General features: G+C 30.2%; 1 protein-coding gene and 1 long non-coding RNA gene across 3 annotated transcripts in view; both read left to right on the top strand.

Annotated features, from left to right (window-relative positions):
* Positions 1-564: 564 nt before the first annotated feature.
* On the top strand, positions 565-1,661 carry LOC122513396. Its single transcript, XR_006302746.1, has 3 exons — positions 565-1,089; positions 1,158-1,365; positions 1,484-1,661. It is a non-coding gene; the product is annotated as an uncharacterized LOC122513396 (long non-coding RNA).
* Positions 1,662-3,644: 1,983 nt separating this feature from the next.
* The window catches only part of LOC122526775 (transducin beta-like protein 2), a 40,845-nt gene continuing 30,918 nt past the window's right edge, over positions 3,645-13,571 (top strand). Inside the window, exon 1 of one of the 2 annotated variants that reach the window (XM_043650310.1) lies at positions 3,645-4,286. In XM_043650310.1, the coding sequence (XP_043506245.1) occupies positions 4,238-4,286 (49 nt within the window). In that variant the 5' untranslated portion in view covers positions 3,645-4,237. Of the gene's footprint in view, positions 4,287-10,606; positions 10,798-13,571 lie in introns of those variants that run through there. The other variant, XM_043650309.1, reaches the window with a different exon arrangement.

Genomic DNA, 13,571 nt, shown 5'->3' with positions numbered 1-13,571 from the left:
TTATCATTTCTTATTCTTTCTTCTTATTCTTTATTTGATATTCCGGATTTCCCTTCTCGGGATTTTCATTTTCTATGGGTTTCGACTTAGGTCGTCGGATGGGGACATCTTCAGGATGCACATCCCGGGTCTTCAGAAGCGGTTACCTCCTCGTGGTTAGACCTGGGCAATGGTATTTTACTTTCAGTATAATGTTTAACATATTTTATATGTTAAACATTCCATTGCAAGTAAAATCTAGCCAAAGACCGCTTACAATAAACATTATAATTGTAATTAGTTTCTTTTAACTTTCCAATTGACATCATATTCCTTTACTCCTTTTCTTGAATTCCTTCTATCCATTCATTATACAGAAACTAATTACTTTATAATGTTTTTTTAATAACTTTTCTACATTTACAGGTAGTCCTTACCTATAATTTCCCCCACCAACTATCATACCTTTCCTACTTCTTTCACTTTCTTTCTTTTCCTTTATATCAAGTATGCTCACGTGAATTAGCATGCATTCAAATGAGTTTACTTAACTTTTGAGGTGGAACAACTTTTACATTTGTTTTTTATTCGCGATTTGATATGCATAAAATATGCATTTAGCATAGGGACCGAAGCGACACATAGTCGATTCGGTCGCTATCCGTTAGTCAGGCCTTACCGGTCCTGCCGTTAGCACTATGGTCGGTCGTCTTGTGAAGCCTAGGTCCCTCGTAATATATAATATTAAGATGCGTTGTTTTTTATTCGCGATTTGATATGCATAAAGTATGCATTTAGCATAGGGACCAAAGCAACACGCGTTGGCGATTCGGTCACTATCCGTTAGTCAGGCCTCAACCGTCTGCTGTTAGAGTAATGGTCGATCGTTGCGTGAAGCCTAGGTTTCTCGTAAAAATAATTAGAGTCAGTGGATTAGTCCGATCGGGGGGAGACCACTTAAAACAAAAATCGTGAAAAGTTCCACCTTAAAAGTTCTACTTTTCCCTATACTTTTTCTATTCCTTTTAATATTTTCTTTGCAGGATGAACTATGATGCCAAATTCCGTCCAAGAGGAGGAGGAAACGAGTCCAAGGAAGACTAAATTATGGTAAACGGTAGTAGAATATAATTATTTCTATAAGTAAATGAACTTTTTTAATTCGTTTATTGTTTCAGATAACAATTCCGACCAAGAGGAAGGGGATGTGGATTAGAAGATGGACCAGAAGTGGACTGAGTTATGGTAAATGGTAGTAAAAAATAATTATTTCTGTATGTAAATGAATATTTTTAATCAGTTTATTGTTTCATATAACCATTCCGTCCAAGAGGAGAGGAAAGTGGATTAGAAGATGATCAGAAGAGGACAGAGTAATGGTAAACGGTAATATAAAATAATTATTTCTCAATATAAATGAAGTATTTTAATTCATTTATTGATTTTCTCGTAGCATTGCACATGTATGATAGTTATTTTTAATGTATTTTCTTTATTTTTACAGATGCCATGGATCAACCAAAAATTATATGCATTTATTTTGATAACACTATATTTTAAGTAGATTGACAATTATTACGTATAAAATATTCATTAATTGTAATCTCCGTATGCGTATATATCAAAATTATATTAAAGTATATTAGTTTCCAAATAAAATCACCGATGTTACTTGAATTTTATTCAGATGCACTTCCTCGGTTTCATTTTCTTATTCAGTATTTAAACTTTTCTTTTTATTCTCGATAGTAATTGTAAGAATTTTCCGAATAAAACTCTTAGGGTGGGGCCTAAGAATGGGGCTCATTAAAAAACGTTCTCGAGGTTTTTATTTTCTATGGGTTTCGACTTAGGTCGTTGGATGGGGACATCTTCAGGATGCACATCCCGGGTCTTCGGAAGCGGTTACCTCCTCGTGGTTAGACCTGGGCAATGGTATTTTACTTTCAGTATAATGTTTAACATATTTTATACGTTAAACATTCCATTGCAAGTAAAATCTAGCCAAAGACCGCTTACCATAAACATTATAATTGTAATTAGTTTCTTTTAAATCCCCAAATAATATTCTTATTCCTTTTTCATATTCATTCAATTCATATTCTTATTCCTTTTTCCTTGGTTCCTTCTATCCATTTAATATACAGAAACTAATTACCTTATAATGTTTTTTAATAACTTTTATGCATTTACAGATACCAGGGAGTAGTCCAAAATATTTTGAATTTTATTTGGAATCTATAAAAGAGATTACATTCGATTTATTCATTGCATCTTTACAGTCCTGGAATAACATTTTTTTCTTCAGGTTCCTTTTTTAAATCATAGCTGCAATGGATAGATAGTAGGCTCTTTCTTTCTAAAGAATTGTTAATAAGATATTACTTTATACATATCGACCGTTTTTAATGAGAGTTTGTACTTTAATAATATTGACCGTCAGGAACCTAAATACAAAATATTACCGACGTAGAGTAAAAAAAATTTTAAGTCTACTATTACCGACGATGGCAGTTACCGACGGTGGCAGTTACCGACAGTGGCAGTTACCGACGGTGGAAGTTACCGACAGTGGCAGTTACCGACAGTGGCAGTTACCGACCGTGGAAGTTACCGACAGTGGCAATTACCGACAGTGGCAGTTACCGACAATGGCAGTTACCGACGGTCGAAAAGATAAAGGTAGAGGACTACTATTACCGATATCGCCCTTAGCGAGCCTGCCACTAAAGTGGCTTTTGCGATTATTTTTTCCAGGTCCATCGCCACTATAGTGGCTCACCCAAATAACTTACTTGTTCACCGTTTGAATTAAATAATCGTCTTCATAGTCATTCATATTTAAGTGAAATGTTAAAGTTTGAATATGTAGAATATATTTTTCAGAAAAATTATGATTTAAACATTAAGTAATCTTTGCGTAAAACATACGAACTTTTTTTATACTCATGTAATACATAATCGTCAATTTATTCATATACATTTATTTAAACGTTAACAACAAAAATTCATAAAATAATATATACACTGAACATATTATTAAGTATAACAGTCCTTTTCCTCTTAACTGAAATATTATTTCCAGGGTTAACTTCATCCTTTTTTTTATTTTCCCTATTTAATTATTTAATATCGTAAACAAAAAAAATTATATATATATAAATCCATTTAAAAAAAAAAGAACATCGAAACTTTGCAATTTATTAAAAAAAAAAAAAAAAAGAAGAAACAAAGATGATCAAGGAGGGAGAAAAATGTTCACGTTTGAATCATAAAAAATTTTCCTCCTAGCAATAGTGCAACATTATTTTCCTCTTTCGAGATTTTTGTTCTTTTTTTATATTTTTTCTTTTTTTCTTTTTTTATAAATATTTACTGCAAACAAATAATAATATTATTTGGGTCATTACTACTCGATTTAGGTTAGATACTTTCCCGTATATAAATAGTTATAATACTTTTTATCGGTTCTTTATCATCGGGCAACGTGCGTCAGGAATTAAACGAGTGTGACACACGTATATACATATATATGTAAAATACTTGCTTACGTATAATACGTAAATACAGCAACACGTGTGACTGCATTCAGTGGTCTCACACACACATGCGCACACCAATCCAAACCCGAGCTCTTCATAAACCGGCGGGAACACGTTACTCGAGAGTCAGTTTCATGATGCCAGTGTTGTTCGGTTGTGATAGAGCACGTTTATATCCAACTACATTTTTTCCAAATAATTTGTTGCATTTTTTTTTTCTTTTTTGTGTTTCATCCACCTAGCCCCCCTCCATCCAAACCTCTTCTCGTTTCTCTTTTTTTTCCTTTTTTTTTGCTTTTTTCTCCATAAATTACACGATTACGTTTTGACAATGGTTTAAATATGTTATCACCCACCCCCCTGTGTTTGTAATATTATGAATAAATTATAATTAAGAAACATTTATGAATATGTTCAAAATGTTGGATACTGTATTGTATTGTTCATACTGATCTGAATTGATCGGATTAAAAATAAAGGATTATAGGATCATTTTGTTTTTGGTTATTATTATTATTATTAGTATTATTATTATTATACTTATTCGTTGGAAATTAAAAGTGTGCGGTGTGTGGCAAGTGTTTTTTTTTATTTCAAATAAAAGAAAAGAAATAATAATATACGATTGCGAAGAGAAGAAGAACTTAATTCGTCTTTGGAAGAAATATTTTCCTTCACGTTTATTGGTCAACGTTGAAACGGATTATTTCGTCGATATGACCATCCAATTGTTATCGATGTGCAACCAAAATGGATCCGAACAACGTAAGTTCGATATTTCATTCCTTTCTTTCTTTCTTTTGTTTTTTTCTTTTCTTTTTTTCGTATAACTTTATCATCGTAAAATTGCATCGCGAGAAAATGTTTCCTCGACGATTAATTCAATTGTTTCGAGTATAAAAAACAATTTCTTTTTAATTCGAATTTCCTACTTTGTTTTTTCCAAAAAACATTTTTTATCCACTTTCAAAAAGCGCGTCTCGTATTGTTTTGTGCGTGCGTGCGCGCGTGTTTGTGTGTGTGTCGCGTGTAAATAACAAAACGTTTCAACGCGCAAAAAAACGAAGTTATTGTTATTGTTATTTTTAGATAGCATTTAAGCGCCGCCATTTTGGCGAAAAATTCATTTCAAGAGCATTCAATTCCTTCTTTCTTCTTCTTCATCTTCTTCTTCTTTTTATTTATATTTGTTTTCATATTCTTATCGTTGTTCTCTTTGTTAAACGCCGATTGAGATATTTTTAAAGTCGTACGATAAAAGAACAACAAAACATAAACACATTTCTTACGTGTGAAGTTTTCCTTTGTCCTTTTTATTATTTTTTATTTTTTTAATCTTTTTTTTTTTCTTTCTTCTTATCGATCAAATAATATTTCATTCGTTCGCTTGGAACGATGCGAAGAGGAAAGTAAAATTTGGTGAGAAATTGTTACGTGGTCACGGTTTAAAAATAACTTTGAATATACTACGAAACACAGTTTCGATATAATATACCCCGATATAACATGTTTTACCTTATCGTTTGTTTCATTTTTCCGTTGAGTTGATTAAACTAAACGAAACATTTGCTTATACGATTATTTTTCTTTTCGATTTTACTTTTTCCATATTCTATTTTTCTTCTTCTTCTACGTTTTAATTTACTTCTTTTTTTTTCCCTCCAAAATGGGGTACATCGTTTTATCTCAATTCTTATTCGTCGATCGAAAACTAATGTAAGTACTCGGACTAATTTTTGATAGGTTAACGCAACGTCCGGTTTTTAATGGACGCTTCAGCTTCCCAAAATTATTCTTCCCGGTAACGCGTGTTGATCTCGCAAGCGCGGGTTTAGTAATTGCGCACATTTCTCATGGCACATAGCCAATTTCAAAGTTCATATACATTTCGGATATACTATGTCGAAGATTGCTAAGAAACAATTTCTCTCTCAATCGAAGTATCATTTAATACTTCGAAAATATCTTATATAATCTGTAGTAAAGGATAATTAAAACGAAGTGTATCTATAACCACCATAAATGAAATATTTCGAATTCCCGCCAAAAAAAAACAAAAAAGGATTCACGACATTCTCCGTCGATAAGGTAGAACGGGGGGGTTTTTTTTTTTTTGGTTAGATTTGAAATTATTTGTCAAAGATAAATATATAAATGTCTCGATGATTTATTTTCAAATTTGCAGAAATTCTTTTTTTTTTGTTTAACTACGTTAATATTTCATTTTGTTAAATGTTATACTTTTCATCTGATTTTACATGAGTTTGATTAAAATTAACGAATAAATTATACCGTAAGATTTTTGATCACTAATTTAATTTAAATCTCGTTGAGGAAGGCGTTTCATTGGAATTCCAAAGAATCCCCTTAATGGGATATAATTTTTTATTTCAAGGACAACCGATTTCTTTCGACGACGACGAATCCTTGAACGATGAATTTGTTATTTCCATTTTATCTCTCTATTATTTTGATCGAATCTGACAGAAAAGAGGATTTGACATACCTTAGGATAGATACAGGAATTTTTTTAAAGGGCAAACGACCTTTCAACTTGACTGAGGGTTCATTGAACTAAGCCCAGGGAAGACACATTTGGTGTACTATACTTGTCCCGAAATATCTAGTTTAACGAAAAAATTCTTCTATGAGAATACTTGTATTAATTTAACACGAAACGCTTTTTATATTTTATATTTAAATAAAAGTAAAGAAAAGTATTTTATATAGTTATTATTTTGTTTTTCTTATTTAATACAAATTTCAACACAATAAAATTATCATTTTATTTATGATTTATTTTCATTTTAATATGATAATTAATATTTAAATAACACGTTGCAATTTGTTCAATATAAAATGATAAATTTAATGTTTTCACATATACACATATATATATATATTTATTTATTTAAATAAAAACACGTGATTTTTGTTTGTAAATACAGATAATGGTTATCTTTTCCATTACAGATTGTTACCAATCATACGAATCACATTATTCTTATTTTTCTTGTTCTCTCTTTTTTTTTTATCTTCGAGACTTCGTAATAACAATAATTTATTGTTATCGTTTGTAATAAAACAAGGAAAAGATAAAAAATTAAATAGCAAAAAATGTGAAGATATTGTTTACGAATCTGACCACATGTGTTCTTCATCGTTTTGACGTCCACCATTCTTACATGACGCCATTATGACGTAAAAGTTTTATTAAATATAGACAATAATAATCACAAAAATAACACCGATTATGAAATCAAATTATTCTTATCTGTAATATATATATATATATACATGTAAGGATAAAAATATTTACGTGCCAATCCAAATGTTTGCGCTATCGTCAATTTTATTTAATAATTATCGTTCGTATTTATATTTTTATCGTATATTTTTCTAAACATTTATCGTCACGCTTTTGCGATAAAAAAAAAAAATTATGCAAAGAACAAAAATTCTATTATAGAAAATTTATTAATTTCAAACAAATTTGTTACACATAAATATATATATATATATTAATATTTTTTAATTACGATCTCGATAAAGAAGAATTAATCCCTTTTTCGTTCGTACGCTCCTGGTGTTGGAACACGCGGTAAAATTTAGTGCTCGTACTCGCATAGGAAAACCGAATTGAGAACGAAGATATCTGAAAGGAGGAAAAGTAACGGATCGAGTAACGGGTTGAAATTTAACGCATCTTCCTGTTAGAAACGAGTCAACTCTTTTCTCAGATCAATTGATAACAATTCTTATCCTTTGAGACGTGCCTTTCGAATCGCAACGTTGAAAACAAACAAAAATAAAAAATAAGCTTCTGAAACAACAGGTGTAATAAATTAAACGCACACACACACACGCGTACGCACGCACGCACGCACTTACACAGCTTTACCATATTTATTTGTTTATTTTCTCATTCATTCGAGTATACGAGATACAAGGAAAATGCTATGCAACAGCATCGTAAATCCCAATATTTTTTTTTTTCTATTTCATCTTTGCGTTCCCAGTATCACATAATTATTGATAATGGAATGACGCGAGTTTTGAAAGCATGCGAGCATTTAATTCTTATCAGTAATCAATGACGCAAGTTATTCCTTGAAAGAATTTGTTCAATTTATACGCGTAAATAACTAAACGTAATCAGGAAAACCTGGGGACTGGAAAATACAGTCATTCGTGGTTCTTAGAAACCCAATAGGATTTCACGGAAAACTTAAGCCGCCAATTGGATGACGTAGTAATGTCACTCAGGATCCGTTTAAGTCGTTCGACAAAAGAACAACAAAAAAAAATGAGGTTACTCATGATGAATCATCCTGGCGTTTAAATAATTTAACAATCAATTTTTTAAATAGGAGTTTTATTACACGACTTATTTCATTATCTTTCTTTTTTTATTGTTTATGCAAGTGCCGAAGATATAAAGAAAATATGACACGTAATTGTTACATAGAACAAACATAATTAAATATTCATTTCTAATATAGTTATTATCTTGACTTCGAAGTACTCGGAAATCATTTGAAATTCTTTCGAAATGTTAATTAATCCGTCTTACAATTGGAATTAATTATATATACGAGTAATTTAAATAGTTGTGTCTCTCGTCAAAAATATAAATTAATAATCACGAGAGAGTATTTATTATTAATATTATTATATTAATCATTTATCGTATTCCATTTAATTTTAAACGAATTGATTACGATACTTTTCAAAAAAAAATACATTGCCGCCCTGTGTATAGCCGCCATATTTGAAAAATAACAATCACTAATTTAAATCGTTGTCATTTTTAATATTATACTTAGAAAAAAAAAAAGAAAGAAAAAGAAAGTTTCTTAATTTCATCAATTCCGTAAAATAACTTTTGAAGCATCCTGTATACGTTGCTGTATATCATCCGATACAAACATCATGACTACATTCTTTTTTATACGCGAAAGTGTTTAACATAAGTAGATGGATAGGAAGAATAAGAAAGAATGATATATAGAAAGAGTGGGGTGGGGGGGCGGTGGGGTGGCGGGTGGAGTGGGGGATAAATAGAGAGAGATATATATTTAAAGGTTAGGTGTTAAAAAGGTAAGAAGTGAGGGGGGAGGTGAGGGAAGGTGAAGAATTAGGGACGTATATACCTGCACGCGATCTTCCGTTTCATCAAAGACACGTTTTCTCTAAACCCATGAACGTCACGGTTCGTTTTGTACATATCGAGCTTCATATTAGGTCGATTGCGCGGCCATATTTATTCGCGAAACCGCCGCCAGAGTTCGCGATTAGCGTTTTGATTTTACGTAAGTTGGGCGAACAGTTTATTCGTACCGCGATCTTCGCGAGTGTTCGAACTAAACGTGTTTTTGTGTTGTTATATTCTGTCATTTAAAAGGAATCTCAATTCAATTACCTTTCGATTGTTCTGGAAATATATCTGAAAGAAGAAAGTTCATTAAAATATAATCGCGAATATTTATATCCTTTCCGCAAAAATTTATCGAACGTATTTGATTTAAATTTCATTTAACAAATTTCTTTTATCTTTTTTTTCTTCATTTTTTTTCTCATTCTATTCTATTGTCATCGGGGAATAACTAATTGTAATACATGAAATATATATTTTCAAGGATCTTTGAGGGATGATAAGAAAAATTACGACTACTGTTTCGGGGCAAGAGTAGTTATTTAATTTCATTTTTATTTTTTTTAATTTTGTTTTTTTTCTCACTTCTCTTATAACAACACGCAAATTTTCGGATAAAAATTTGGTTGCTAATTTATATTGATAAGGAGATTATAACGATTAATCCTTGAAACACGCGTAAAAGTGAAATTTTATCGTATCGACGAAAAAATAATAAAGATTAAATTTGAATTTGATCGTGCAATTGAAGAAGAAACAATATCGGACAATCAAGGACTGCTCGCATATAATTTCCGCTACGTCTTGTATTATTTAAAATCATTATTATATATAAAAAAAAAGAAAAAAGAAAAATAAACAAAGTTCAAAAAGGAAGAAAAAAGAAAGAACAAGACGATAGAACAAAATTAAATTGACAGAAATAAAAATTGTATGTGAAAAAAAAAGAAAGAAAAAAAATGAAAAGGAATGATCAACGGGTGACATTTAAAAGAAATATTTAAAAAGGAAAAAAGATAATTAGATATAATCTAAAATATAGGTTCCTAGTTTATCGACGGCGTGTACATTGAAATCTATTTTATCGATAAAGCTATGTATATGAATTTAATGGTTCGAATCTAGATAAGAATTATTTCATGGATATGATTAAGTTGACTCATATTAACGCGGTCGTTGCGTGATCTTTTTTCGTGTATTCCGGAACACGCGGGATAGTGTGCACGCGAAATATTATTTCATCTTTGATTTAAATACAAAAAAAAAAATACAAAAAAGAGAAAACCGACAACAAAAAGAAAGGAAAAAAGAAATAAAAAGCAAGCGTAACTTTCGAATAAATTTTTCGTTTAAAAGTTAACAGCAAAAAATACATAACCGGGCGTGCGTGCGTGCGTGCGTGCATCCACGCGTGTTTTTTTTCAGTGACCCTTAACCTCCACTGTTTAAAAAAAAAAAAGAAAGAAACATTCCAACACCTCCTCCTCCTTTCCATATTATTTCCGTTCGAACGATTTGTATCTTCGATAATTACGAGTATCGAATCAAATCGAACGAAAAACAATAGAATTCGTTTAACCTTGTTTTCCCCTGTTTCTCTTTCCCCCGTTCCTTCGTTCCTTCGTTCGTTCGTTTGTTCGTTCGTTCCATAATCCGTTAGTTCGTTTGTTCGTTCGTTCGTTCGTTCGTACGTTCCTCCTAATCGCGGTGTAAACGAAAACGTGCGTGCCCGGTATTTAATTGTGTGTCATGTTTTCTTCCTAACGATCTTTAACAACGACAAACGTGATATTTCAAATAATCCTCCTCGTGGTCAAAGTGATTTTAACGATAAAACACAACGGAAAGACAATTTTTAATTGACCGGTTTTTAATTCGATAACGTCAAATAATAATAATAATAATAATAATAATAATAATAATAATAATAATAATAATAATAATAGAATAAGAAAAGAAAAGAAAAGCTGGAGGACTACAGAAATAAAATATTTTCCAACCGTGCGGAATCGAACGTCATTATGTATATAGGGACAGTGATCTTTGCCAGTATCACCATTCTTATTGGTTACTTTCTCCGCCGATACACCAGATATCGTGATGAATTGGATTCGACAAAAGGTAATCATTTTCTGTCATAAATCTTTCGATAATGTCGTTTGTAGATACTTTCGACAGTGTTTTATCTTTCTTTATAAATCACTGATTTAATTCATCTAGATTCTATATTTCTTTCTCTCTCGATCTTACTTCGTTTATGATACGCATTTGTCTCACTCACTCTCTCACACACGCGAGTATATTTTTCGTTAAAGGGAAAAATAATTATATGCGATCTCAATAACCTCTTTATTTTATTATACTCGTCGTCGAGACATTCATAGAAATTTCTAATAAATAATAGTTAACAATTAATAATACATTTTATCTATTATCGATTATTATACGATTAAGTTTTATTGGAGGTTATACGAGATTACATATTATTATATTAAAATGAATAACTTCGTTCTCTCTCTCTCTCTCTCTCTCTTGTTTGAAATTTGAATTTTTGTACGTGTATTTAAATTTAGATCTTAATCTATTATCTCGATCTTTATTTCTCTTTTTAGATTTATATTTGAAATAGGTTAATGTGTATTTCTTTCTTCGTTTAGGGAGAGGGGGAAGTGGCGGTTTTCGGAGCACGTGTCGCGTGCTGTTACTTCGCGTAATGGCCACGAGTGGCGCTAGTGTCTGTCGGACAAATGCATTTCTCGTTCTACTAATGTAAGAGTGATAGAGATAGATATAACAGTCGAAGAAAGAAAGAAAGAGAAAGAGAGAGTGAGAGTAGGAGTGGGAGTGGGAGAGAGAAAGAATGAATGAACTTGGAATAAAGAAAGAAAGAGAGAGAAAGAATGAATGAACTTGGAAGAAAGAAAGAGAGAGAGAGAGAGTGCGGGAGTGGAGTAATAGTAGTAGTAAGAGAGAGAAAGAATGAATGAATTTGGAAGAAAGAAAGAGAAAGAATAATAAATTAATAAGAAAGTGACTAATGAACTAAAGAAAGAGAGAGAATTAATTAGGAAAAGTGAGAGAGATGGAAAGAAAAAGAAATGGAATTAGAAGAAGTTAGATAGAAAAAGAAATAGAAATGAAATAAATACAAATTTGATAGAGTAAGAGATAAAGGGAGAAGGAGATGAATGAGTGGATGAATGAAATTTGATTGTTAAGTTATTTTTTAGTCGATAGTTATTGAATAATATACTTTGATGAATTAAATGTTCATGTGTCTTATCTAAGAATAAATGTTGTTTTTCGTTCAAACTTTCGATCGTTATGTTTTAATATCGTCGAAATAAAATAATCGTACGAATGATCATAAATAATTAAATGTTAAATAAACGATTATATTGTTCTGTTTGTTATTAACTTGATATTATTTATAATACGATGAAAAAAACATTCGAAAGGAAAATAATTAGGAAACGTAGTATTGACCTAGAGAACTCACAGAAAGTCATGTTCATTTTTTAACTGCACTTGAACTCAATGAATGATCTAATTAAAACATTTCACGTAATATCGGTCTAACTAACTACTAAAAAAACATTAGCACGCGAATTTTTATAGATCGTAATGATAAAAGAATAGAAACGATTAAATTATGATAATTAAAATATCCTTAAATACGTGATCGTATTTCATACGATCAAATTATACGTTCGTAATTGTGATATATATGATACTTTATATTTATTGTTAGTGTGTGGTCGTATTAAATTAATTTAAAATTTAATTGTTATAAGAATATTTTAAATATAATTTAAATATCGATCAAACGAAATTAGGATACAATTTGTACGACGTGTACTTTCCATGAAGTCAAATAAATCGATAAACAAATGAATACAAATTTCGGCCTGCTCGTAAAATCGTGAAAAAATTCGTTAGAAACATAAAAGATTTTTAGAAAATAGGATATTTTGTAAAATTTGGTGAAAGCTTTTGGTAAACTCGACACAATACTCTTATAAAAAGTATTAAGAATAGGATAGAACTGTATATTCAATCGTTAAGCTTTTGTATATTTCAAGACAACTTCTTTTATATTTTGACTCTTTGTATTTTTGGTAGATTGGAAAGAAGAACATTTTTCTTAATTCTGTAATAAAATTAAAGAAGAAAAGAAAAGAAAAAAAAAAGAAAGAAAAGGGAAGAATTCTCGAGAAATTTTCTCAGCAAATATAAAAATAAATAACAAAGTACACTAATGAAACATTCACAAGACAAAACTGTGGTTTTCTTTCTGTCAAAGTATTATTCCGTTAGAAAGTTTTTACTTTCAAATAGAAAAGTTTGCATCTATGAGCACGTGCTCATAGAATCCTTGTATTTTCGTCAAATTTATGATATTTATTTACGACCGTTATTATTTCTCTATCATCTATTATTCTCTCATAAAAATACGAAATGAATTATCTATTTTTGAAAACGTTGTAAAACTATTCGACAATTTTTTAAAAGAAAATCAGTATTCAAAGGTAAGAATTTTTATTACCTTTTTTTCTATTCTCAATCGATGAATTCATTTGAAATTAAATTTTTAATTAATTTGTATCTATTGTATTGCATTTGTTATTGTTATTATTATTATTATTATTGTTATTATTATTGTTATTACATCATTGATATTTTACATAATCGTTTTGCTTTTCCATTGTAAGTAAATCACGTTTGCATGTATAATCAATTATGAAGTATAATCATTCATGAGTTTTATTTGAACGTTTGGTTGTAAATAATATTCCAATGATTAGTCTTCATAAATATATGTATAATATGTTAATGTTAATTAAAAGATAAAATAAAAGAAACTTAATAAAATATTATAACTCGACACCGTTTCG

The sequence above is a fragment of the Polistes fuscatus genome, unplaced genomic scaffold (assembly GCF_010416935.1).
Source record: "Polistes fuscatus isolate 324 unplaced genomic scaffold, CU_Pfus_HIC Scaffold12, whole genome shotgun sequence".
Taxonomy (NCBI): domain Eukaryota; kingdom Metazoa; phylum Arthropoda; class Insecta; order Hymenoptera; family Vespidae; genus Polistes; species Polistes fuscatus.
This window is presented reverse-complemented; position numbering and strand designations above follow the sequence as displayed.